The sequence below is a fragment of the Argopecten irradians genome, chromosome 6, assembly GCF_041381155.1.
Source record: "Argopecten irradians isolate NY chromosome 6, Ai_NY, whole genome shotgun sequence".
Lineage (NCBI taxonomy): Eukaryota > Metazoa > Mollusca > Bivalvia > Pectinida > Pectinidae > Argopecten > Argopecten irradians.
Genome location: NC_091139.1, coordinates 28387211 through 28414398, shown reverse-complemented (window position 1 = coordinate 28414398; position 27188 = coordinate 28387211). Strand labels below are relative to the sequence as shown.

Below are 27188 nucleotides of genomic sequence, written 5' to 3'. Positions count from 1 at the left end.
CTGTGACTGGTGCTGAGCTTCCAGCGAATTCTAGATTTCCTCCATAAAATTAAACAGTTTGTGATGTAAATATAGGATTGCATGTATACACATTAAGTTGAATATGCCTCGTAATATCAAATTTATCCATTTGTATCTAACTATTTGCACTTTGAATGTTATGCATACTATGGATATTTTTTGTTTGCTACCTTGGTTCAATCATTGCAAAGATAACTCAGCAAATTTTACAGGTTGCTGCTTATAATATACACAGAATATCTTCCATCTTAATTTCTATGGGTTCCATGAATTCTTTCTTCTGAAGACAAATTTTTCTGACAATCACTCAACACTATGGCTGATGAGGGATATAAAACTAACATGCCACTGTCAGGTAAGTATGATGTTTTTGGCAGTAAATTGAGACAAAGCTGTAGGTCAGTAACATAGATCTCAAGGAAAGGTAGCAGACAGCATTACTGCACAGGTTGGTGATGAAATGTACAAACATATAGTGACTAACAACAATAGAGACAAATGTCTCACTATTGCTAAGCGATTGTCCTAAATGTTTTGCCACAAAACTCTTGTTCAAGTATTAGCTGACATTACTAGAAGGGTTAGTTTTACACAAGAATGTCACATACATGCCAAGAATGTCTCAGCTTCACAGACCTATCAAAACATGTCTCACTGCAGAAATTGGCATAGTGCTGGAAAAGGTATCTCAAAACGAAGGGATGAATATTACAGGAACTCTTTTGTGTGATAATATGTTAGAGGTATTCATATTTGTTTCCTGATCGACCGACAGTCTTTGCATGCGCCACAACGGATTCTTTTGTAATAATTATGTTGGCTATCACTGTTTTGTTTTTGCACTCCAAAGTTCCATTCGGAATCTTACCCAGCAGTTAGAACCTATGTCTATATTATCTTACATACAAATGTATAATATCTGCCATTCCTTTTGGAAATCTATGTGAAACATGCCATTATTCGCTGGCTTTCGATGCTGTGATATACATACTGTTGTATCATTGTTCTAATTGTTCCTTTGATCGCTCTCCAGTCTGGGGAGGTAAAAATGATCCACTGATTAAGTAAAAAAGAACGTGGATGTTTTATTTCCTGGCATCGCAGATATATATCGGCTCACAGCTTTACCATATTTCTGTAGTCTTTGTTCTTTGTTTTCTCCCATTTTTATATGTTGCTGGCTTTGCCAATACAGTAGAGCTACTGGGTGCAGCACTAACAGACCTTGATTTAGGTTCCATAGCTTTGTTTGACTGTGTCTTGGTTCCAGATCAAAGTTGTGATCACATGAGCTTTGCTTGGTTCTAAAGACTTGTTTACTTTGGATTGTTTATATTTTTTTTTTATTATCTTCATTTTGTATTGTCTCGCTTTTTTAACTTGCGGCGTTTATGGGCATGTTTTATGAAACATGTCCTGCCATGAAATGAGGCAAGTTAAGGGTTGCTCATACAATCTCATCAAGTTGTGTCACATTTTGCCCTGTCCAAAGTTAGCTCCTTTGTTGAAAGGTATTGTGACATCATTATTTTGTGAGCGAAACTCACATTGTGTTCACTGAAAAGTACAATTGTATGATGTTACGCTTTCAACCTCATGATGTCACCATCAATATTTCTACCTGCAAGTATAACTCTGTAATATGCAATATGTGTAATAATACATGTTTGTTTGTTTATTTGAGTTTAATGGACTATCAGCAAACATATGGTAATTTAGGGCCTAACATTGTCTGTAGAAAGATACTTTATTTGTGTGCATGGTTATGTTTTACTGTGAACAACCAGGATCATTTAAAGTTTGTCCGGTCTATAAGATGTGAGAAAAGCTGGAGTATAAAGATACTTTATTTGTGTGGTTATGTTTTACTGTGAACAACCAGGGTCATTTAAAGTTTGTCCGGTCTATAAGATGTGAGAAAAGCTGGAGTATAAAGATACTTTATTTGTGTGGTTATGTTTTACTGTGAACAACCAGGATCATTTAAAGTTTGTCCGGTCTATAAGATGTGAGAAAAGCTGGAGTATAAAGATACTTTATTTGTGTGGTTATGTTTTACTATGAACAACCAGGGTCATTCAAAGTCTGTCCGGTCTATTAGATGTGAGAAAAGCTGGAGTACCCAGAGAAAAACCACTGACCTATATATATATATATGTATAAGTCACAGTACTTAGTAACTGTCCCACATGGGATTTGAATTTGAAACCCAAAGATGGAGAATATGAAGGGACATTGAATTCTTCAGAGATAAAACAATTGAGATACGATGTGACAATACTTTGTCACTTGTTTTACACCTATTTCAGCTCATAGCCCTGTTGAACAAATATTTATGAATGTGTTATACCATAAACGCAATATCAAGTATGGCGTAAAGGTTGGACAATCGTATAATGTGGTAGCCAATTTGACCTACGGAAAGGTTGTGCAAAACCAGTTATATACACAACAAATGTAATTACTAATTTACTGAGTTGCATGTTTTGGACAAAACTGTCTGGTATTTAGATTGTATTTTGCACAAGCAATGTATCCATAAATTTGCCAGTTATTGCAGAAATCCTCTGGGACATCTATTTTTAACCAGAAAAGTAGTGGTATGATGGCTCAGAAGATTGGTGACTAAGATCAATGTCTGGTCGCAACAGTTAAAGTTATATGTGCTATAAGTACAACATGGATTGTGTTCTATAGAAGGCAGCATTTTAGTTTGATATTGGTAATGGGGAATTTCTTTAGAAAATTCATGCAAGACCAGGATTTCATTAAATTTCCTCAATTTAAAGAAATCAAGAGAAAATATCAAATCAATTATGCATACAGTGTATCATTTTTTGTCATCTGAAATCCCTAATATGCAACAATGCCCCTTTAAATTCAATGATGTTCATTTCATTGAAATTTCTTGGTCTGCGATATCAATTACTGATGTCATATATTTCTATAAATGTGACACTCACCCATATTGTCTAGATTTCAAGTAATATTGCAATTGCGTGGAAATTCTCAGTCTGAGTTAGCCATTGGCCAAGATTTGATCTGCCAATTCCAATTAAACCTTCGTCTATAGCCAAGATGCCTGGGTTGCTATAGGTCAAAATGCAATTTCAGACATTGATTTAAAAATTTCAGTAGCTAAAAGCGCAAATAAAATGTGGCATTTGGTGTTGAAATAGACATCTTGTATATATCTCTGTGGCAGACCTGAACCAATGATGTAAGATATGCTGTAGTCTATTACTAGTGATATAAATACCACTCTGGTCATTAAGTTCTCCTACTGTACCTATCCCACGATTAGTATCAGCATCACAATCTCGCTCAAATTCTGCTACAAAACTTAATATCCAAACACACACACATATACAAAACATTCACATCCCTGGAGCCTTTTCTTGCTATCATCATATAGCAACCCTACCAATCGCAACTTAATGGTCTTTTAGTCAATTTGATTCAGTTTTGATACATGGCACATTTGGAGATGAGAATTTTAATGAACATATCCAAGCATTTTAATGGGGATTCTTTCATGACCAAACCACATCAGGTTAATTCATTCTGATGGTATAGGTTATAAAATCCAATTTTTTATCTCTAGAAATGATTATATATAACACAGCAGGGTGTATGCTTATGCTGGTAAAGTTTTTAAGAGACTGAGATACTCGAGTATGAAGTTTGAGATAAGCTTGTGGATGTGTCAATGTGTATCTATTGAATGGCCACACTTCTCTGGGTTAAATTTGCACAGTATCCCTCTGGGAAGCTGGTACGGCACGTGTGTGCGTGGATATTCCTAGTGTGTTATATATCTCCCATCTCTTGGTACACTTAATACTAGATTGGAAAACGAAGGTAGGTCTTTTCTCTGTTTTTATAAACTTTCAAAGTTTTACTTGCTTTCTAAATGTTTTCTATTTGATAACTTGATTATTGATCCGAAAATCTTAAATGATGATGTATACATGTAGTTGATGAATTATTCACTTGGCTGTTCTTGATTTAACAGATTTTCAATTGCGTAAAAAATTATTCTTAAAGCTTCAGTTATTTTACCTTAATTAAGTCTTATTGTCAACTCAGATTTCTAAAAATAGGAGATTATTAGTAAAAAACTAACTTAACATGCAGCTTTATGTCAAAATAGACGTAGTTACTATATGGAGATAACTAAAGTTACCAGGCAGAATGATATATATAAGGCATGCCTTGTGCTTCCAAATGCATGTGTACCTATTCAATGTCGGAGAAAATGTCATAGCAAAAACACAATGCAAAAAGTCATACATTGTTTGATTATATAGACAGCTGGCAAACCATCAATTCGTTCATGTAGATTCAGCAAAATCAATTTCATACATGCAATTTACCAAAAATTTTAGTAAAAATTAAACGTTTTGATGTAGTCATATGTTAATTTTAGTTTAGAGCATGAATTTGGAAACTGCTACATAGGTACATGTATACATATACCATATTCGACCAAAAAAGCACCCAGGGCGTTCGAAAAATTGAAAACATGAAAAGGTGCTTAATAAGACAAAATTATTGCAAACCTATACAGTTTCGATAGTCATGGTCTTTTGACTGGGCAATTGAAATTGAGGCCCCCAAAAGGGAGAGGGCGCTTATAGGGAAATTGGCACTTATTAGGTCGAATACGGTAAATGGTTTATGCATTTTACACTTGTTGATAAGTAGGGGCTAGAGATGACCGAGTATTTCACCAGCCCTCCACCTCTGGGTTATTTTGAATATGACTTTAAAGCCCATGTGAGGCAGTTTCCAGGTACCAACCACAGGTCGAGGATTTTTCTCTGGCTACTCCAGCTTTCTCCATATTTTAGACCTTGCATGTCTTTAAATGATACTGGCTGTTGGTAGCTAGGGCACATAAATTGAATTAAAACATAGAAAGATAGTATTAGTGGTCTCAAAACCTGTCCTGCTGAACTTGAACACAATTTGATGGTAATTTTATAATTTTCTTGTTTCTTCCTGAACATTCATGAAATTATATCCAAGTATGATTTAGTTGCACAATATTAGAATGTTTTAACAATGGGCCGCAGCACCGGTGAAATTTTGCGAAGGGTGTTACCGAATACTTAAAAGTGTGTACTTCCGACCTTACAAGTGGCCCTCCAACATGTGTAATACTTCACAATGCACTTCCCTTAAGTAGTGTGAATTATAGCTCACAAAACGTCTGTAAAATACATCACTGTTCAAAAATATATATACCGGCAGGTACCATTATAGGGATATGGTCGTGTCATAGAAGCTATCATAGAAATCTTTATCCAAGGTTACTAAAATTGCTTTGGGGATTATCAAGTTTGAACATGTGGAGGGAAAGAAAGAAATTATCTGGATATTCTGTTTTACAGTAAAAAAATATAGTCAAGGCTTGATATCTTGAAGTCAGAAGGACCATGCAACATAAACCTATGAATTAATGAAGAGCATTCTAGCTACCGTATTCAACCCAATAAGCGCCCAGGGCATTTAAAAATTGAAGAAAAAAATGAGAAGGTCCTTAATAAGTCAAAAACAATTGCAAACCAATACAGTTTGGTCTTTATTTAAGCCTGTGCAATTGAAATTGAGGGCTTCAAAAGAAGGAAAGGGCGCTTATAGGGACATGGGGAAATCCAAGATTGCGCGCCCACAGTCGCCATCTTGAAAACACGGACTTTGTTGAACTACTTCCCTTCTCAGTGCTTATTAGGTACCACAGATGCCCCACATAGCCCTCCATCTTGAAAACACATATTCAAAAAACTCATCACTAAATCCTTTGGCCGCCTACAGGCCCGCCATTTGATAATTTTTGCGTATTTGTCTTTTCCTGACATAGGTATCACCAAAAGCATGAAATCCAAGATGTGAAAAAACACATTATTGAACTTCATTCTCAATTCTATTTTAAGGTAATCAGACATGGTCAAACTAGGGGCCGCCACAAGATAAAACACGATCTAATACCGGTGCGATTTTGATGAAACCTTGCCATGAATTCCTGACATGGTCCAGCTGAGAAATTATGATGTGGTCTCTAGTACGAGTCTGTGTACTGTATTTACATTGGTATGCAGCTTTGGGAATGACATGAGGTCCTGACAATCGTCTAGGGCCGCCAAAGAATAGTTTCTCCATGGCGATTTGGCTTGCAAATCCTGGACCATGATCTTACAAAGTGTTGTTATTTTTTCGGGTCGATCCGAAACCCAATGATGGCCCATAGCCGCCTTCTTGAAAACACATTTTGAACTTTTCTCAAAGTTCTAGACTGGCCAGGTCAAGCCGCCATTTGTAAACACATTTGAACTTCTTCTCAAAGTTTCTTATGGTGCGGATTTGGCTGATATTTGCATGAAAGATCCTGAAATGGGTTCCGACAGAAGTGTTGTGATTTATTCGGGTTGATTCGAATTCCAGATTGGCCACCAACAGCCGCCAAATGAAAAAACACATTGTTGACTTCTTCTCACGTTTTCCGGTGCGCCTTTGAGTGCTTTTTCTCAAAGTGTTGTTATTTTTCGAGTCGATCCAAAATCCAAGATGGCCACCACAGCCGCCATCTTGAAAACACATTTTGAACTTCTTCTCAAGTTCTACTGGTGCGATTTGACTGAAACTTGCATGAAATGATCCTGACATGGTCCTGACAAAGTGTTGTTATTTTTTTGGTTGATACGAAACCCAAGATGGCCGCCACAGCCGCCATCTTGAAAACACATTTTGAACTTCTTCTCAAATTCTACCGGTGCGATTTGACTGAAACTTGCATGAAATGATCCGGACATGGTTCTGACAAAGTGTTGTTATTTTTTTAGGTTGATCCGAAACCCAAGATGGCCGCCACAGCCGCCATCTTGAAAACACATTTTGAACTTCTTCTCAAGTTCTGCCGGTGCGATTTGGCTGAAACTTGCATGAAATGATCCTGACATGGGCCCGACAAAGTATTGTTACATCTCTGGTTGATCACAAATCGAAGATGGCTACCATGACACTATATCTAATTAATTTGCTATATGTTAAGGCCCTTGGGCCTCTTGTTTTTGAAATAAAATTTGTTGAAAGAAATTGAAAATGATCCTGACATGGTCCTGACAAAGTGACACACATATATAATTAATTTTACTATTGCCAAGGTAGTCAGATAACCATTAAGGCCCTTTGGGCCTCTTGTTGGGTAAAATATGGTTACTGTCTTGATAAACATTTTTTAAACACTTTGAGTCAATAAGAGATTTAAAGCTGTATAAATCTCCAGCCACTGGGTCCTATTGTAGACTTGTCAATCTCTGACATATCAAAAATCATCACTAAACCTTTGATTGATAATTTTTTGTCTTTTCAGCATGTGTGATTTTAAGGTTCAAACTAGGGGGAGATAATCTAATAATAAAATTCAGCTGAGAAATTATGATGTGGTCCGGCCAGTCTAGTACCTGTGTACTGTATTTCAGCTTTGGGAATTAGTCTAGGGCCAGAATAGTTCCATTTGCTCAGTCCAGAGACCGAAAACTCTATAAATACACCACACACAGGAAGTGTAAAGCCATAGACAGGATTTTATCTCTGATTTTTAATCTCTAAGATTTGTAAACATACTCTATCTGCCTGAGTCAGCCACCCTCCTTGCTAGAATGAATGTTCTCTTGGGATTTCTCACCTTCAGGGAATTTGTGTTACTTAGTTTGTTTAATCCCACCTGGGTAATTGCTGTATATACTTTATGTAAGGATCGAAAAGAGTTGGTTGGTGTCTTGCGTTTTTTTTCTATAATCCTTGTAAAAAAGTATTGGACCTCAGGACTCAGGGTTGATTATTCACTGGAGATCCCACCGGTAGCTCTGAATTGGTAGAGCATCTGCCTAGAGTGTGGTCAGGTCCCAGGTTGGAACCCCTATCATAGGGACACTACATTTTATGCATATGCTCTCTTGTTTTAAAGTTTATATTGATCAAGAATGATTCTAATGGTAAGTAATATTGAAGATATTATCTATGATAATATCAAAATGGTAGATAATAATATTGGTAATTAAGTCTGGGATACTGTGTAGTTCAGGATATATATTCTCTGGTTTGAAAAGCAGGGCCGAGGCCTTTTGAAATGTTAGTTTCCAGTTCTATTTAGTGTCCTTGGGAGTCTTATAGGAATACTGCAATTCCATTTGTCTCCAAAGAAAAGATCTTAGCATGTTTAATCATGATTAAATACATTTGCAGTGGGATTGGATTGAGTCGATCATCAGTGACCTGGGGTAGCTCAGCAGTAGAGCATTTGGCTATTGTTTGGAGGTCCTGGGTTCGAATCCTGGTCTGGTTCCTACATTTTCTCCTTGATCTCCTATTACAAACTTGGTGCTCAACTAAAATACCCACGTAGGTGGTATAAGGGTCTTGTATGACAGCAAAGTCTTTGAAAAAAGGAGAGAGGAGTGTAGAGGGATTGGACTGGGTCAATCATCAGTGACCAGGTAGCTTAGCGGTACAACATTTGGTTAGTGTTCGGAGGTCCTGGGTTTGAATCACGGTCCGGCCTCTCTCCTCTCCTGTCACACATTTGTATCTATTCATAATCTATAAATCTAAAGTATCTACCAAAGTTTCACTACCCAGTGGAAACAATATAATAACCATTTCTAATTGGGAAGACAGGGCCATATTCTGAGGCCCATATTACACTACAGCATTGATTCTGCAGTTTGGTGTATGATTTTTCTGACACTGAGTACAAAGCTAACACAGGATTTTGAAGTTTTAAGGAGGATTTCAAAATTAGTCATAGTTTCAGATCGTTAAAGCTTAAATATTTTTAAACTGACATATACAAGACTGTTTTTTGATACACGTTTCATAATTTTTTCACCAACAACCCACGCGGCTATATTACTCCTACACAGATGATGTTCTCGCCTGACTAGTCATACTTAGATTTGTGAGTCTGTATAAAAATCATTAGGGATTCAGACACTTTAATAAAAATGGCTGGCTGTGTCTGATAGCTTTATTGCATGACTGGGATCGAAATATTTCAATATGTGCATCATGCAGTAAAGTGAAAGCCATCTCGTTCATTGACATGCAGCTCTCGTCAATTCCAAAAGATAACATGTGCAAATCCTGCATTGTCTAAAGACGCCTGTAAAACCTTGCTTAATATTTGAGTAGATGGGACCACTGTTAAACTTCTTCAATACATCAAAATGTTTGAATTTAGTGTACTGTTAAGTGGAATGTTCATTATAGGGCTGCTGGCTAATTGGTTGGAACAAATAACATATTTTTATTAGCCTCAGCCTTTGAATCGAAAATATAGCAGCCATGCAGGGCAGGGGTTCTCACCCAGAACCTGCAAACACTAGCCACAATATATCTTACCAATTGAGCTTCCTGGCTGCCATTATAATTGACCAAGTCAAGTTCAGGATATATACTTGGTATAGCTTGATGTTAATGTGTTTTTTTGTGTATTGCTCATGCCATAAACAGCCAGAGTCATTTAAGGATGTGCCATGTTGAAGGAAACCAGAGTACCTAGAGAAAATCTACTGACTTAATTACAACAGTCAGTACCTGGCAACTGCCCATGTAGGTTCCTATCTTGCAACCCAGATTTAAAGAGCTAGTGGAAGGATATGTTTTAGGAGCAGCAAAATGCTTGACCATGCAGGCCAGGATTCAAACCCGGGACACTCCAAACATTAGCTGGAGTGCTATACCAATTAAGCTACCCTAGTCAATGGATGTTACAAATATACCAGATGCATTAATCACTAAATTTGGTCAATGACATCATGAGACAATGAGATCAATAACATGTTGTTATGCAGCAAGCACAAAAATTGTCTCAGGATCCATTTTATCGAATTTCATATCAGACCAATTTTGTTGATAAGTGTGTCATTGGTAATATATTGGAATTATAAAGTGTTTGTGTCCGTTTCCGTGGAGATCAACCGCTGCCATATATGACCAACAATCAATCATATCACAAGGTCAAGGTCATATATCATGCAGTTTGTTTTCCATCACACCAGTTCACAAGATTCAACAGATTTTGATGTTAGAGAACTAATGCAAATTCTCTGGTTTGATAACAGTTCCTTCCATTTTGATCAATGTCTCTGTATAATTTCAGTTTTTTTTTTGGCTTTGTTGGCAGCAATGTCTTAAGAACAAAAATCCTCAGAAAAATTCCATGAATTATTCAGGAACTTGCATTTCTATGCACATAGGATGACCTCTAAAAATAGAAAAAGCTCATGAACAGTTCATGAATTGTTGTGAACTTAATGGAGTTTATGAGTAATGTTCATGCATGAACCTTCCAATTGAATAAACATAATGAATTGTACATGAAAAGTATTTTATGAACTTGATGGAGTTCATAATAAAGCTGATGATCATGAAAATTTCATCAAAATCATTAATGGTTGGTTGCTAATTGTTACAACATAAGCAATTAGTGACTCTAGAGTTAATTCATTCACCCCTAAACACACATTTAAACTCATCTGATTCAAAGTCTGGAACAGCTTATTATAAATTTTCAGGGATGAAAGGGTTAAGGTGCATCAGGGCACTAATTACTATAAACTGAGGGAAAAAGACAGAATTCCAAAACACAAAAATGAAAGAAATAGATTTTTGTGTTAACTAATTAAAGTACTAAACATTATACTTGTACTTCTCGACTTTTACTCCACAGGTTTAGTGGTTGGTGTTCTGGCAGTAAGTGGTTCTGTGGTTTCTCGACTTTTACTCCACAGGTTTAGTGGTTGGTGTTCTGGCAGTAAGTGGTTCTGTGGTTTCGTGATTGACATTGAGTTGGCCTTTGTGGTATATGGCAGTAGACTAGTAGACAGTTGTTTGGGGATTCTATGAGTCTGTATTGGATTCTGTATTGGATTCTGTAGGAAGCTGACTTCTGATGTTTCTGATGCTGGAATGTTGATGTAGATTACACCACCAGAAAAATTGTTACATACAGGGCTGGTTTATCTATCATAGTTTGTAGATTATAAATAAATAGATTATATCTAATATCAAAGTTATACTTCACAAGTCTTTTATAATTTTACTGTAAGATAATTTGGTACTGATAATTGATAAATCATCAATGTGGTAAAAGCATAATAAATATTAAAAGACTAAATTATGATCTTAGTAATTATCAAATGTCAACAACGGTACTTTAGAATGATTTTTAGAAAATTCTGCTTATGAAATATTTCATGAAGCTCTCATCAAATGTAGTTACCATGCTTATATACAGTTCTTCATCAGCCAAGTTAAAATGTGTCTGATAGTTTCATGAGATGCTATGAACCAAAGATGACCATGATAAGGTGACCTAGGATGATATTGATCTGGCATTGACCTTGAAAACTGACCTTGACAATTCTATAGGATAAAGGCATTCGTCTTTTTCGTTGATACCATTTGATCATAAAATGATCCTTACATGAACTTTAATATTTATTTAAGCTACACTTAACGAATTGCTGCTTTAAAATTTATATACAACATGTATTCTTACAATTACTATTTACTGATGCAGTTATTGATAATAATTCAAGATAATATCAATTTATATGTATTTTATGTCAATCTTAAACAAAAGGAGCATGTTTGTGGTAAAATATCTGGTTGGCAATTCAATCAAAATTCAGTTTTCTTGACATGTGATTTTAATTTCAGCAATCTAACCTCCAGTAAATTCATAGCACCCCCACATCCTTAGACAAGCTAGCTGTATAATTAGAATCCATGTTTATAAGATGCAGCTGTTGTATTTATGAAGGAAACTTGTAATGTCTGCCATCAGAAGATCCAGCCGATGGCAGTATTTATGGAAAGAGAACTTTTTGACCTCTGGGTGTTTGTTTTAGTAATGGTGATAGTATCAACACTGAATCTAGTTAAATAAACGCCATCTGGATGACAATACATGTTTTTTGTTAAGGATTCAGGAGTTAATGATCTTTTCTTTTTATTTGAGCAATAAAATACTGTTGTATGTAGATCTAAAGTATTAGCAAGGTAGAACTAACTTCCACATTTGTGGAGTTTGGGGATATTCAGACACAGTTTCACCAACTTTCTTTAATTTTCAGGAATCCCTATTTAACTTGAATATCCTCCATTTCCTATAGTTATAATTTCCTATGGAACTACCTGAAGCCTCAAGCCCAAGTTGAAAATGATCTCCCCTTTCAAATGAAAAGACAGCATTTTTTTTAACCTAATATTATGAGAATCCAGATAATGTAAAGACCAAAATTATTGCTATAATATCAATATTCTTAGGACATGAGATGTAATATATGATGGAAATGACCTACTACAGGGAAAGATAGACCATCCATGCTAGCTGTACCATCCTGTGTTGCAAGTGAGCAGAGGTCTGGGGTTCGAACCCTGGTCTTGCCAATCATACAAGTCTGGTCAGCTTTTTTTTTATTCAGTACCTGTAAATATAAACCTAGCTTGTTTCCAGACATGTGAATATTTGACAAGGGGAATCCCAAACTTTAAACCTTGTTAATGTTGTGTAATGAGTCTTTAGGCAGTTGAGTCTTCAGGATGGAGATGAAAAAGGGAGGGAAGATTTTAGGTAGTTTTTCTTGGTGCTGGCTTTAAAATAAAAAAAAAACCAGGTCGCTAACAATTCCAAGCTTAAGCATCTGACTAGTATTTTGAGTTCAGGGTTTGAATCAAAGCCTGGCCACTACACATATGTAGATATATAGAGTATTACGGATTGCCCCAATAATATTATAGCATTTTTAAGCATACTGATACAGAACCATTGATGGTAGCTTGATATAGTCGCTGATAGATATCAAATATTCTGCAGTATCACATGATGTTTATGGAGGAATATAATGTTAATGTTTGTTCAATTATCATTGGACCATTGGATGGATATGTTTGACATTTCTGTAATGAAGTCGTATCTATGTGATCGAATCGTGGGAACGTCTACTGAATCTGTTGACATTTGCAATAAATACTTGGAAACATGTGATGTATGATGCTGGGATAAGATCAGGAAGCAGAATTAATGTCTGTAATATTTAAGTCTGTCTGGCTTATAGGACCAGGAATGAAGGAGTTACTCCCCTTGCTATGTGTTTTAATGTGAGGTCCCCCTCTAATAACCACATTATCATATATTTCATTGGTTTTGATTGATGATCAATAAACCTTAAATATACAGGTAAAATACTTGATTATCAATAAACCTTAAATATACAGGTAAAATACTTTATTTTGAGCCACTACATTCTCGGCTATCTGCTTATTGTTACGCTGATATACTTTTGTATAATACAGATATTCAAATTTTTGATTTATACATAAATCTTAAGTTACACCATTAAGTGTTTCAACAGGATGTAAACAAATTAAAATTTTTATGAAAATCAACACTAACAGCTATATCTCTTTTATGTCGACAGGAAATATTACAAAATAAAAAAAAATTTGTGGATAATTCAAGCAGAAATTAAGCAGGAGAGAAAAAAATTATTAAATTTAAAATGCTTATATGTTTAAATATTAAAGAGATGTATGTATACATTTTATAAGAATATTCATTTATAGATGTTGGCATCAAAATGGAGATATGAAAATATTTGTACCATTAAGGCTATAAGTAGTCGTAGTAATAGCCAGGTGATCTTGGATAAACTTTACCTATTATTATTTGCTTTTTGCAAAATGAGCAGCAGAAGGTTTATGCTGTTGTAATTTTAAGGTCATCCTTAGTATCGAAGATCTCATAATGTCATACATTGATATAGGTAACTCACCTGGCCGAATTCCTTCACATTCTTTAATCAATTCAAGAAAATTCCATAATTTCCGATAGGAAAGCATTGCAGAAGTTCTTTAACTGAAGATTTTTTCCTTAACTTCTGTAATGCGTTCCTATGGTAAATTATAATTCAAGGATTTCTTAATATGATGAATGTTTATGAAAATGGGTCCTGCATGTCTATTATGACGGCAGCCGTGATATTGGAAGTCTCAATATCTTCCATTTAGGTAATTCACTTGGCTACTTCAAGGATAACTTTGCCTGTAAAATGAATTAACAACTTTATGAGGAACAAAAAACTCTAACCAACAAATTTGAGCTGGTGATATTTGCATTATTCATAGGAATTCACAGGGTTATGATTATTGATAACTAACATTCAGATCCATGGCCACTACTAGGTGATGAGAACTGACATCCCATCACCACCAATATCTGCAGAGGTCATAAAAATATGATATTAAAGTTTATATGCTTCACAGTGTTAATATGTATGTTCCACAAAGGCATTGGGGCTTCTAACATTTCAGAACATCTGTTGGTGTCTTATCTCAGATTTACCAGTGTGGTGATTGAGGAAGGGAGGGAATCTGGGGATCAGAAGAGTAGGGGGAGAGTGGGGGAGGAGGCTCATTATCAGGATGAGGTGAAGGGGGATCAGAAGGATGAAACCTTGGGGTGGGGATGTGGTAAAATTGGGGTCAGAATTAATAGATTTGTGGAGGGGTTGGGGAGGAAGCTTTTGGGTGGAGATGTGGTAAAATTGGGGTCAGAATTAATAGATTTGTGGAGGGGTTGGGGAGGAAGCTTTTGGGTGGAGATGTGGTAAAATTGGGGTCAGAATTAATAGATTTGTGGAGGGGTTGGGGAGGAAGCTTTTGGGTGGAGATGTGGTAAAATTGGGGTCAGAATTAATAGATTTGTGGAGGGGTTGGAGAGGAAGCTTTTGGGTGGAGATGTGGTAAAATTGGGGTCAGAATTAATAGATTTGTGGAGGGGTTGGGGAGGAAGCTTTTGGGTGGAGATGTGGAGAAATTCGGGTCAGGATTGGTAGATTTGGGAAGGGGGTGAGTAAAAAGCCTTAGGGTGGGTAGGTGGTAAAATTCAGAATCTGAATTGTTAGAATTTGGAAAGGGATGGGGAGGAAGTTGTGGGATGAGGACAGTGAAAGAAGGTGATCATGCAGGACTAGAAGAGTATGGGATGAGCAGGGTGGGGAAGAAGTGATGGGAGTGGTAGGGAGAAATCCTTGGGGTGAGAGGAAGTGAAGGGAGGGGTAGGGAAAAATTCTTGGGGTGAGAGGAGGTAAAGGGAGGGGTAGGGATAAATCCTTGGGGTGGTGAGGAGGAAGTGATGGGAGGGGTAGAGAGAAATCCTTGGGGTGAGAGGAGGTGAAGGGAGGGGTAGGGATAAATCCTTGGGGTGAGAGGAGGTGAAGGGAGGGGTAGGGATAAATCCTTGGGGTGAGAGGAGGTGAAGGGAGGGGTAGGGAGAAATCCTTGGGGTGAGAGGAGGTGAAGGAAGGGGCAGGGATAAATCCTTGTGGTGAGAGGAGGTGAAGGGAGGGGTAGGGAGAAATCGTTGGGGTGAGAGGAGGTGAAGGGAGGGGTAGGGATAAACCCTTGGGGTGAGAGAAGGTGAAGGGAGGGGTAAGGATAAATCCTTGGGGTGAGAGGATGTGAAGGGAGGGGTTAGGATAAATCCTTGGGGTGAGCGGAGGTGAAGGGAAGGGTGGGGATAAATCTTTTGGGTGAGAGAAGGTGAAGGGAGGGGTAGGGAGAAATCCTTGGGGTGAGAGGAGGTGAAGGGAGGGGAAGGGAAAAATCCTTGGGGTGAGAGGAGGTGAAGGGAGGGGTAGGGATAAACCCTTGGGGTGAGAGAAGGTGAAGGAAGGGGTAAGGATAAATTCTTGGGGTGAGAGGAGGTGAAGGGAGGGGTTAGGATAAATCCTTGGGGTGTGCGGTGGTGAAGGGAAGGGTAGGGATAAATCTTTTGGGTGAGAGAAGGTGAAGGGAGGGGTAGGGAAAAATCCATGGGGTGAGAGGAGGTGAAGGGAGGGGAAGATAGAAATTTTTGGGTGAGAGAAGGTGAAGGGAGGAGTAGGGAGAAATCCTTGGATGAGAGGAGGTGAAGGAAGGGGCAGGGAGAAATCCTTGGGGTGAGAGGAGGTGACAGAAGGGGTAGGGAGAAATCCTTGGGTGAGAGGAGGTGAAGGGAGGGGTAGGGAGAAATCCTTGGATGAGAGGAGGTGAAGGAAGGGGTAGGGAGAAATCCTTGGATGAGAGGAGGTGAAGGAAGGGGCAGGGAGAAATCCTTCAGGTCTGGGTGATGGTGAATGGAGGGGGTACTGGAGGAATTCTTTGGAGAGAGATAAAGGGAGGGTTAGGGATGAAGCCTTGTGGTAGGGAGGGGGTAAGGGGAGGGGGTAGAGTTAACAGATGTTGAGACCATCACTATACAGACACTATAAACATGTGGGCTGAGTGTAGATTTATGTATCTGTATGTTCTGTCATGTTTACTAAAAATAGATAAACAAAAAATCTGGTGTTGAGATTGAATTCATATTTTCTTACACCACTTTCTTCTGGCAGCAGACTGTACAGTTCTGGACATGTCAATCAGAAGCCTGTACAGATCAGCCAAAGTATTCTAGACTAAAAAATACCAGTTATATGTATTCTCTCCACAGTAACACACTCTCTATTATAAGCCTATAGCTATTATCACACTTTCTTCTGCATTGTGCATCTGCAGCTCATTTACACGACATGCACCACATACGTTTTCACACCTATATGTTCTACATTGCACATTTGCACCACACTTAATTGTAAGTTACCTATTTTACACTATGTTCCACATTTTAGGGCCATGCTCAGGCTGAATGATTAAGATATCCCCACATATTACCAAAAGCTCTGTACCTCTGGGTACCAAGATTGAATCCCATGTGAGGCATTACCAGATCGACAGGCGGTGGTTTTTCTTGGGTTACTCTAGGCAGCTTTTCTTGCAATTCAGCACCTCGCATATAAACCATTTTACACTGCACACATGCAATTGCTTCACACTGTAGTTATAATCTCACAACCTTGAACAGTTGTTAACAGTTTTTCTCTTAGAACTGATTTCTTTAACCAAACCATCAATGAATACAGTTTTGAGATCCCAAAACGATGTGGTTAAAGTACAATTTACTGTTGATTTAGTCCCACCATCCGGTGATTATGACATTATCATTTGACCAGACGTTACATCGTAATCACTGGAAATGGGACTAATCGATGGTAAATAGTACTTTACCCACCTCATTTTGGGATCTCACAACCCCCTTATTATGATACGGTCGCCTTCCAGCTTCAAAAGATTGGAGAAATTCCCTTTAGATTTGTCAGTAAAGTTACGTACCAGTGTGTCCAAGGTCACGGGTTTTAGCCCGGCTGGCGGCACACTACTCTTGCCCTGTTGCTATAGAAAATTATATTTCTTACACATACCAGTTATACCGGTTACTCTACATATATCTGGCACTTATATTTAATTTCATATCCCATTTAACTTACCAAGATATGTAATTTAGTTGAGTAACCAGACATGCTAAGGGCTGTAGGATTTAAGTACTGTGTGTAGTTGTAATACATTAATGGATGGAGGTGTGTTACTGTAAACATTATTATCCCAGATCATACTTGTAGCCTGATCAAGTTGAGTGCACAGGATGAAAGATTCATCCAATCTATAATCAATTTACAAATCACAAACCTAATCAAAATGACTACAGAGATTCAATTTTCTTACATCCCCGGCATGCACATGGAAGGGTTAGAGGTGGCCTGCCCGATTAAGTGGGTTTTCTCTGGGCAGTCTGATTTCCTCCACCTCTTAAAAACCCCTTGCGTGCTTACGTCTGGGCCATCGGAAGTGTTTTGTATGAATTTGTAGAATAAATAAAGTAATTATGAAAAAATGCTCTGGGCCTCTTGTTATAGTTCAATTTATGAAATCACATTTTGTATTTCGAAATCGTATATACATTTTTTGTATATATTATTTCCATAACTAATGTGTGTATCTCTCCATCACCACCTCTTCCATATATCACACTTTGTAAATTACATACATGTACACAACATAATATCTCACTATTCAATTTCATATTCCTACCATTTCTTGACAATGTCCAATCTTTTTTGATACCCTCTATGTTTTGAGGTCCTGCACACTGTTTAATTATAACCTTGCCTGATTTAGTAAGCCCCCTCAACTCAAGCCCCTCAGTCTCTAGCTGATCTCAAAGAATTCCAATGGTCACTCTAAAGAGGGATTTCCATCTCTTTTCCCCCTCAGCTCTCACCTCTCAGTTTTAAATATTAGAAATTGGAAAGGCATGTTTTGTCACATTCAGACTTGTACATTTAGCTTAATTGTAATAATTTCCCAATGACTGCCATTCATAAAAACACCCATAGAGTTCAGCCGATTATGCTAATTATACTGCCCCACTTGACCTTCTCAATATCACATTAGACATTGTACATAATTGAGACAGACCCGTGATTGGGGCACAGATGAAAGGTCTTAATTAATATGACAGTTACTATTCAAATCTTTTATGGATAGACAGGCCCAAATTCACAAGGTGCAGTGAAATGGGATATTTTTCGATGATTATGTCTGAAAATGAAATTGGATTTCTCCAACTGACCACTTGGCTACATTTCCTCTCTGCAAGTTAATGATGTGTAAAATGTTTTATCAGAATGTATAATTACTACTGAGAACCCAGACATCTGTCTTTCCTCTCTCACTGGTCAGCTGGGTTCTGGTAGTTTCAGATGTTTAAGCTTTAATCTTCATCCCATCTGTTTAAAGTGGTTTTACCAAGGGAAGGCTGCTGATAAAAACATGGCTATGATAAAAGTCAGTTTCACCACAGTTTGTCTTGACTTGTCAAATTTTGATATCAATTTTCACTTTCTGGCCGCTAAGGCAAAGATAAGTGAGTTTTGATGTCACATTCCTATAAGCTCAAATGTCAGATTTATCAAAATTGTTCTGTCTGTGAAATGTGCCTTAAGTCTTATGTTAATCCTTGTCTATAAATAATAGAATTTAGCGGACACACATCAATGTTTTTAAAACAGATGCATTCAGATGTTGCAAAGACTTAATTTTCTGTCTGAATAACTGCATGATTTCAAAGTAGAGAAGCACATGTGAAATTCAAAGCTTCTGAATGACAAAGCTGATACAATGTCATGTACTATACTTATTTGGAATGGCTGATAAATATTTATTCAAAAATCAATTTTAAAATTTCATGTCTGACAGTACTTATCCATTCTACAATCTTCCATTCTGTATTCTTTGGTTTAAATTAAATTTCAATCTGCATTTCCTGTGACACCACATTGGTTTGAAGAAATATTCTAGATTCTAGAAAAATAACATTTATAAAAACGAAATATGCATCTGAGATTCTGTTAAGATTACAATTGTTACCGTCTGGGTTAATGAGCCAATGGCTACACAGATTAATTAAATACATAAATTAACACCAATTATCACCGCCTGTACAGATGGGATTTTTCTGCTTTACTTGCTCAGTACAAATCACTGGAGTTTTTCTCAAGCTAAATGGAGTTACCAATAATACCAATGCCTTAAGAGGTATAATTATTTGTTAAATGGAGGAGTTTTATTGTTTGTATTTGACACTGCCTGTGAAATTAGTTCCTTGGTTTGACTTTAAATCTTGACAATCCATTTTAAGTTTTTTTGCATCATAAAAAGTATAGTACCTGATTTGTGCTGCATTGAATCCAAGCATCAGTTTTGATTTTGAACTCAATACTGTAAACCAACTTTTATTTGCGTGTGATTTACTTTTGCAAATTTTGTGATCGACTAAAATTCGCTAAAGTTTAGCTCCGCAAATTTTTATCGATATGACTTAGTATGATAGTATCAAATGAAAGTAGAACTATACGTAGTCTGTTCTGCGAAAGTTAATTTCCACGAACTTGTTTTGAAACGGAATTTGCGAAATTTAGTAGCCGTGAATAAAAGTTGGTTAACAGTATTGAATTGAAACTGAAAATTTTACCCTTTAACACAAACTATTGGTAGTTACAATATGCGTACACCAACTTATTTTCATGGTAACTTAATATTTATGGGTCTTCATTTCAAACTTATGTTTCGTGGCAATTAAATTTTGCAATTTAGATTTTAGATTCATAAGGTTTAACTGTTCTTATGCATAGCACATATTTGCACCAATTTATTTTTCACAATTTCTACTTGCTAATGAAATATGTGAAAGTTAATCGCATTTAAAAATTTCTAACAGTAGTGTTTTTCATAACGCATTGTAAATAGTTTCAAACGTAAATAAATTTAAACCATTAACATTCTGATTATAATGTTTTGATTAAGAGGCTCATCTCAGATGTTTGAGTCAATGAGTCAATGCCTCGATCTTCAAAGCATTTACCTGCAAATTCAGAAGTGTAGTTGCTACAGTAACTATGGTAACAGATATCTATAAACTACAAGATATATATATATTGAACTCCTTGTGAATTGATTCAATTCTAATTGCTGCATTTTACTGGAAGATGATTAAAGAAACCAGATTGAATAGATCAACAATATCAATTTACAATAGATTACTGAAAAAAAACGTTTGTTTCCATCATTGGCGAATATTGACTTGGGCTATTATTATACATGTGTAAGCCATTTTTTGCATCCGCAAGTGCTGCCAGAAGTCATTGTACATCTATAATCAATAGCATGTTGGTTATTTACATAAACACAAACCGTAGGGGATGATTTACTAGACTATTAATTTTCTGTATTCCAATGATTAGTCCATTACCTCCCTTGTGATCTTGGAAAGCATGCGTAAATCTTAGGAAGTAACCTCTGTTCTTAACATACGAAAGCTTGTATTGACCTATATGCATAGTATTTTTCTCATATTTGGTATTGCAATCTTCCTCTGTTGTAACTATCTCTTAGGCCAATGGAATACCTGTTCAGATGATACTTTGTCATTGCTTGTTTATCATTCATACTACATGTTACGTTAACTTCAAACGTCAAATTGTTTGAAATCTTGCTCTGTCAGCCATATTGTTTCTTATGTACATTCCATTGGAATACCGAGATGTTGATTTCTTATTTTAATGTAAAAAACAAATTGTACGACAAGTGGAACAAGAACTTTTAAGAGCTGTAGTACATTAAAACTTGCCATTATATAGTGACCACCGCTGGTAAATGACCACCTGCTTAACAAGACCATTTCCTTATAACACTTATGGCCAAATTCAACACAATTTGACAAAAAATAAAAATAAAAAATAGATAAAAATAAAAAGACTTGGCTTTCAAAGACAAATTTAACCCAAATAGCTTTGTAGTCTACAGGCCACAGGCAACTTTTGCTCTCACATCCTTTTTGAGATTAATTAAAGTTAAAGCACCAAAGTCATAATTTTTAGCCCACCTTGTCTGAAGAACCAACTCATAAGCATATATGCCATACTGTGGCGTCCGGCTTCTTCTCCATAACCCCTGGTCGGAACTTAACAAGATTTGACCGGTAGCCTCCTTATGGGTTACTGACTGAAAAATTGTACAAATGGTCGGGCTGACACCCTGGGGGACTGAGGGGCGAGGCCAAAGGAGTTAATTTGGCTATTTCATATAAACAACTTCTTCTCTGAAACTAAGCATGGGAGAGCACTCATACAGTGGCAGCATCCTTATAGGGCGGGGATTCAAAATTGTACAAATGATTGGACTGACACCCGGGGGGCCTGAGGGTCGGGGTCAAAAGGGGTCAATTTAGCTATTTCCATATAAACAACTTCTTCTCTGAAACTAAGCATGGGATAGCACTCATAATGCAATGGTAGCATACTTATAGGGTGGGGATTCAAAATTGTTAAGATGATGGGGCTGACCTCCTGGGGGCCTGAGGGGCTTGGTCAAAAAGGGTCAATTTGGCTATTTTCAAAAAAACAGGTGAGCGATACAGGTCCTCTGGGCCTCTTGTTTACAAGATTGTAATTAAAAAGACAAAAAAAAAGGAAATTATGAGCTAATGAAACACACTTCATGGTACAGCATTGTTGAAGATATTATACAGACTCATTTTGTAGTATACAGGCCCCTGGCACCTTTTGTCAGGATGTTCTTCCTTTCATTAAGTGAGCTGTAGACATGCAGGTATTATTCGTGCAGGTAATGACAGTAGTGGTGCGTGCTAACATTACATCGTTATCTCACCTGTATCAGACCATCCTGACACACAGGCTGCTGATGCTGTCCAAGGTATCACTCTGCCGACACACTTTGTAAACAATGATATTGGGATTTACTATCAGGTTGTCTAGGAGGTAAACAAAATTTCCAGGTGTGTATTAATTGTCTTGTTGTTGTTTTACCAATGCATGTTCAGGTAATATGATATACAGGTATTTGTGTGGGTGTCTGTACATAGGTCTGTTTCCATGTCTGCTTGTAACAACGAGAAAGTTCTACTAAGGAAAAAATACAAAATTTGTCTCAATGTATTTGTTATTTTCCTAACTATATGGATAGATATTTGACTTAATTATGACTTACATAGACTTACTTCCTGAGCATGTTTAATTTCTTAGATTAACCTATGGTGGGTTGGTTTTAGAAAATTAATCTGTAAAGAACTTGGTGTATCTTGTCGTGAAACCAAATACTAATAGAGAATTTGTAATTTTTGCCTTTAAAAATGTTCCTTTTGAGATTAAAATCATCCCATGTATCATATTAATACCTTGTTGTATCATATCTACATTTGTATATCTCAGTTTGGACATAAAATATTTTACATATATAAAGCCAGCCATGTGTTAAATAACATACAAAAGGAAATTGTTCATTTTTGACATGGATGGGTCGTCATGGTAATTGTATTATCGTGGTGAACAACAGGAAGTATAGTTGGTGTTTTTTGCTGCCGAAACTGGCTGGTGGTAATTGCCAGTGGCTGAATTTTATTTCAGCTTTTATACGTAGTGTATCCAGGGATCCAACCGGAATTTTGTCAGTTGTTTATACTTAATTTGACTTTTTGATTCATTTGTTTTCCACAGAATAAGTTGGAGTGAAGTTGAATAAAGCTGTGACAATATGACACAGGAGGGAGAGAAAACTGCTCCCACAGCGACAGTCGAAGGACTGGAGGATGCTGATGAGGAACCTGTCCCAGATAAGCCGGCTGAAAATGTCGAAAGTCCTGAAGCTATCCCTGATGTTAAGGTAAATTATTAGCCTTCTGATTTATCAGATATTATCAGACAGTGTTGTTCAGGGATGGATTTCTCAAAAAAAAAAGTCAAAACCTGACTGAAGTAAAAAATATTCATAAGTTATTAACTTAATTGTTTTGACTTAAATCTGAACTTTTGTTTCGAGAAATCGAAGCCAGTTTATGCAGGTGTCAGTTAAGACAGGTTGATTCTGTTTATGCAGGTGTCAAATATCAAAGAGATGGTAATCGTATTGATGCATGTTTCATTCAAGACAGGTTATTCCTGTTTTGACAGGTGTTGATTAAGAAAGGTAGCTTAGGTTCTATTCATGGAGACTGGACTTGTCCATACTAGTGCTAATGAATACTTGCTGGACTTGTTCCTGGAAATGTCATTTAATTAATACAGGTTGGATCTGTACTATACATATGTAAGTGTCAATTCAGACATTTAAGCCCTGTATAAGCCCTGTTGTCAATTAAGACAGGGGAATACTGCTTGTACAGGTATCAATATAAAACAATTTTGTGTAAGCCTCTTCAGTGTGTGCAGGATGGTTCTATTCATGCAGGCGTCTATTTAGACAGGTATATGTAGATCCCGATTCTAGAGATGTCCTTAACTACAGGTTGGTCTTATTCATGCAGGCGTCAAAAAGACATGGAGTCCTGTTTGTACAGATATATGAATATAAGCCTTTACTTCAGTTTGTGCAGGTTGGTTCTGTCTAGGCAGATTTCAGTTTAGACAGGTTTATTCCAGTTTGTTCAGGTATCAATATAAGGCAGCTTGTCAACAGGCTCTGCATTGATATCAGACAGATAGATTTTATCATTGTTTACCTAATAAATCTGTGTCATCTGCTGTGTTTGTGCTCTGTGATGAAGAATGGCCTGGCATATTGAATGTAAACATTCAGGTGATGTTGATCAGCGCATAAATGGGGAAAAAATTGAATATCTAAAATATTCTTTAATAGGATTTCTTACTACAATGAAATATATGATTATTGTTTTTGCCAGGTAAATCTGAATCATAATTGGATTTCTAAGTAAACTTTTATTATTAATTCTGTTTCTATTGTTGAAAAATAGGGTAAGAAGTTTGCTCTTGGCCAATATTCAAATTAAATGGTAAAAATATAGGATATTGAAAAGTGAAAGATTCACCTGCATCTATCTATATACATGTATATCATTTTGAATTTAATCTAGAATACATGTATATATCCTGAATGCATTAACTGGGAGTTTATACACAACAAAAAGAAAATAGCTAGGTTTTGGACCCAAAGAAAGTGGTCTTATTAAGCAGGTGGTCTTTATACAGAGTCGATTGCTAAGGCAGGTTTTACTATACATGTACATGTATATTTAATGATATATAGATTTCTCAAGATATATTGCATCTGGCTAGTATTCATTTATATGTACATGTAACTATAGCTGTCTGTGATATTACTAAAAAAGTGGGAGTATGACTTTCTACCTGCATCAACGTTGTACTGTTCAGATTTTCAGCTGATTCATAGGGGCTATAATGTGCAGTCAGAATGTAACTTGTTAGGGAGAGAGAGAAAGGAAATATTGAATCAGACATTCACCAGACGTATTTTTTTGTTTGTGTTTAGCTGTAGACAGGTGCATCTTTCTAGATCTCCATTTAATCTGATTCACCATGCACATTTTTACCTGCAGAACAAATCACCTGTTCAGGTAAAATGTGGAAAAAATCCACAAGTCAGATTATAGAAGCAATTTTTTTGTTGTTGTTCGTGTCCAGAATGAGAAGGAAACAAAATTAACATATACCGATGAACGTAAATAAGGAATGTTTACATCAAAATGATGAAAAGAAATATTAAAATATTGATGACTCGATAAATTTTACATTAGTATGGACATATATCTTTGCTGCACTGAAATATACATCGTGAATTATTAGATAGCATTTGGAAAAAAACTGCATAAAATTGATGACTGACAAAAAGAAGAGATTGCATTATGTACTTATTGTTTTTCAATCTACAAGATATTCATATTGTTATTCATAAATAACATAACATGTATATTATAAAGGGGCATTAGGAAATATGAACATATAAATGCTGTTATACTAAGTTTATATTCAAATCAGATCCAAATTTTGAAAATGGCAGATTTTTCAATCAGATTGGGTTTCTGATGACAAAATTATTCAGTGGTATCATCATGTATTCTTTTCTTTCCCTTGTTTTTTTTTAAATTTCTAAGTTAATATTATATAAATACTACCTGCATTAGAGGGTGACAGTGCCTAGTGTAACCCCGAGGATATCACTGTCACCCGAGGCGAAGCCGAGGGGTGAGACTAGGCACTGTCACCCTCTAATGCAGGTAGTATTTATTTTATTATACCAAAAGTCTAGAAACAAAAGTAGTTTTCAAGTATTTGCAATCTATTGAAACATTTTAACTGATTTTAGCAAAAGTCGAACAGTCACTGTCGGCAGTAGAATAGCTTATCAGCTTCTACTCAGTAGAACTAGCTATCATTGTATTATAAAAAAAAAATAATAATACTCACAATACACATTAAGTGAAAATTCTTGTTGTCTTGTCTCCTGTGTTTGTTTAAATCTTAACGTTTTTGTAAATCTCAATGAGTTTTGGTTTCGTCCCGTTGTCTGTTTACAACATTAGCAACGTCACGAAGACGCTTGAAATCGCATGTCTTCCGTTCACCTAATCACCGACGGGTTCATAAAAACCAACATATAGCGCTTTAACGGTTACCGAAAAGACATGAACGGAAAGCTCCGTCCTTAATATGATTTTTTATTGATAAACAGACTAATTTGGCAACACTATTACTAAATAGCTCCAGAAAAATTTTGAAGCGTCGCTTCAAAAAACAAAGATGGCGTCGAAAAAAGAAACGAGTGCGCATCTTTTTCGGGCGGTCAATATTTTGCACTGTCAAAAATACACTATCACCCGTTGCTAGGGGGTTGCTACGAACGTGTCTATTGTTTCCTATTGTTCTAATGTTACCTGCCATGTGATAGTGTAAAATACCAAATATCTCTCGACCAATCAGAATGCAGGATTCTCACTTGAGGTATAATAAAAGATTTTACTATCAGACCTGTATTTGTAATAGATATACACATACATTCAGGAAAAAAAACATGGTTTAATTCTCTCTCACAATTTGATCATGATATGATACAAAAAGAAATATTTCTCTGACAGCTGTAGGTGAAATTGACATGTATTTGTAAACATGAAGTGGGTGTGGTGAGGCCATTGAACAACAGAAAGGCGATTTGCTTCTGCCAACTATCTGTCAAGATTCCAAAAGATACAGCACATGTCTGTTACGATTATTTCTCTGAGAAGACAAGCCATGCTTCAAGGCTTTGTGCTCAAAGTTTTTATTCCTTTTATCCGCTGAAAAAAAAAAGAATTATCTTGAATACTCCAGTTTGTGTTTTTATTGAATATTATAGACAATGTAGATAGATAAAGTAGAACTATACTGATTGATAATATAGGTGTGTTAAATTCAGAAAATGTGTAGGTGTAAGCATTTGATTTGATCATTTACATTAAATAATCATTTGGAGTCTGAAGCTTAAAAAACTCTCAAAATCAATTCTAAAATAGAATGTATAATTCAGACTTTGATCATGTTCCAAAACATGTCACTTGCTTTGAATATTTTACAGTTGAAGCTATTTTTTTATCCTGTTCATCTTTGTCATGGAGGATTTTTAGGAATATATGTGTTACTTTCAATAATGGGTCTTATTTTATCAGGATCTAACATTTCATGCTCCATAGAAAATAAGCTCCAGTAGGAGTTGTCCTCCCTTACAGGTGAAGATCAACTGTTGAGTATTCAAATCTCCATGCAGTATAATGTCTCAGAAGTATTCCTCTCATATCTACTTGGTCTGGATATCCAGTGAGTTTGGATCAAGGTGTTTCTTCTTTAATACTGATGTCATGGATTCTATAATCTTTA

General features: G+C 36.3%; 1 protein-coding gene and 1 long non-coding RNA gene across 10 annotated transcripts in view; one reads left to right on the top strand and one right to left on the bottom strand.

Annotated features, from left to right (window-relative positions):
- The window catches only part of LOC138325529 (band 4.1-like protein 3), a 130717-nt gene that overhangs the window by 6870 nt on the left and 96659 nt on the right, over nt 1–27188 (top strand). For 8 of the 9 annotated variants that reach the window (XM_069271261.1, XM_069271263.1, XM_069271262.1 and 5 more), the window contains exon 2: nt 23022–23187. In XM_069271261.1, coding sequence (XP_069127362.1) covers nt 23059–23187 — 129 coding nt within the window. In that variant the 5' untranslated portion in view covers nt 23022–23058. Of the gene's footprint in view, nt 1–22157; nt 22304–23021; nt 23188–27188 lie in introns of those variants that run through there. The other variant, XM_069271260.1, reaches the window with a different exon arrangement.
- Nucleotides 13838–22284, bottom strand: LOC138325531 (uncharacterized). The gene is made up of 3 exons (XR_011208795.1): nt 22177–22284; nt 17284–17337; nt 13838–14134 (listed from the first exon to the last, which is right to left on the bottom strand). It is a non-coding gene; the product is annotated as an uncharacterized lncRNA (long non-coding RNA).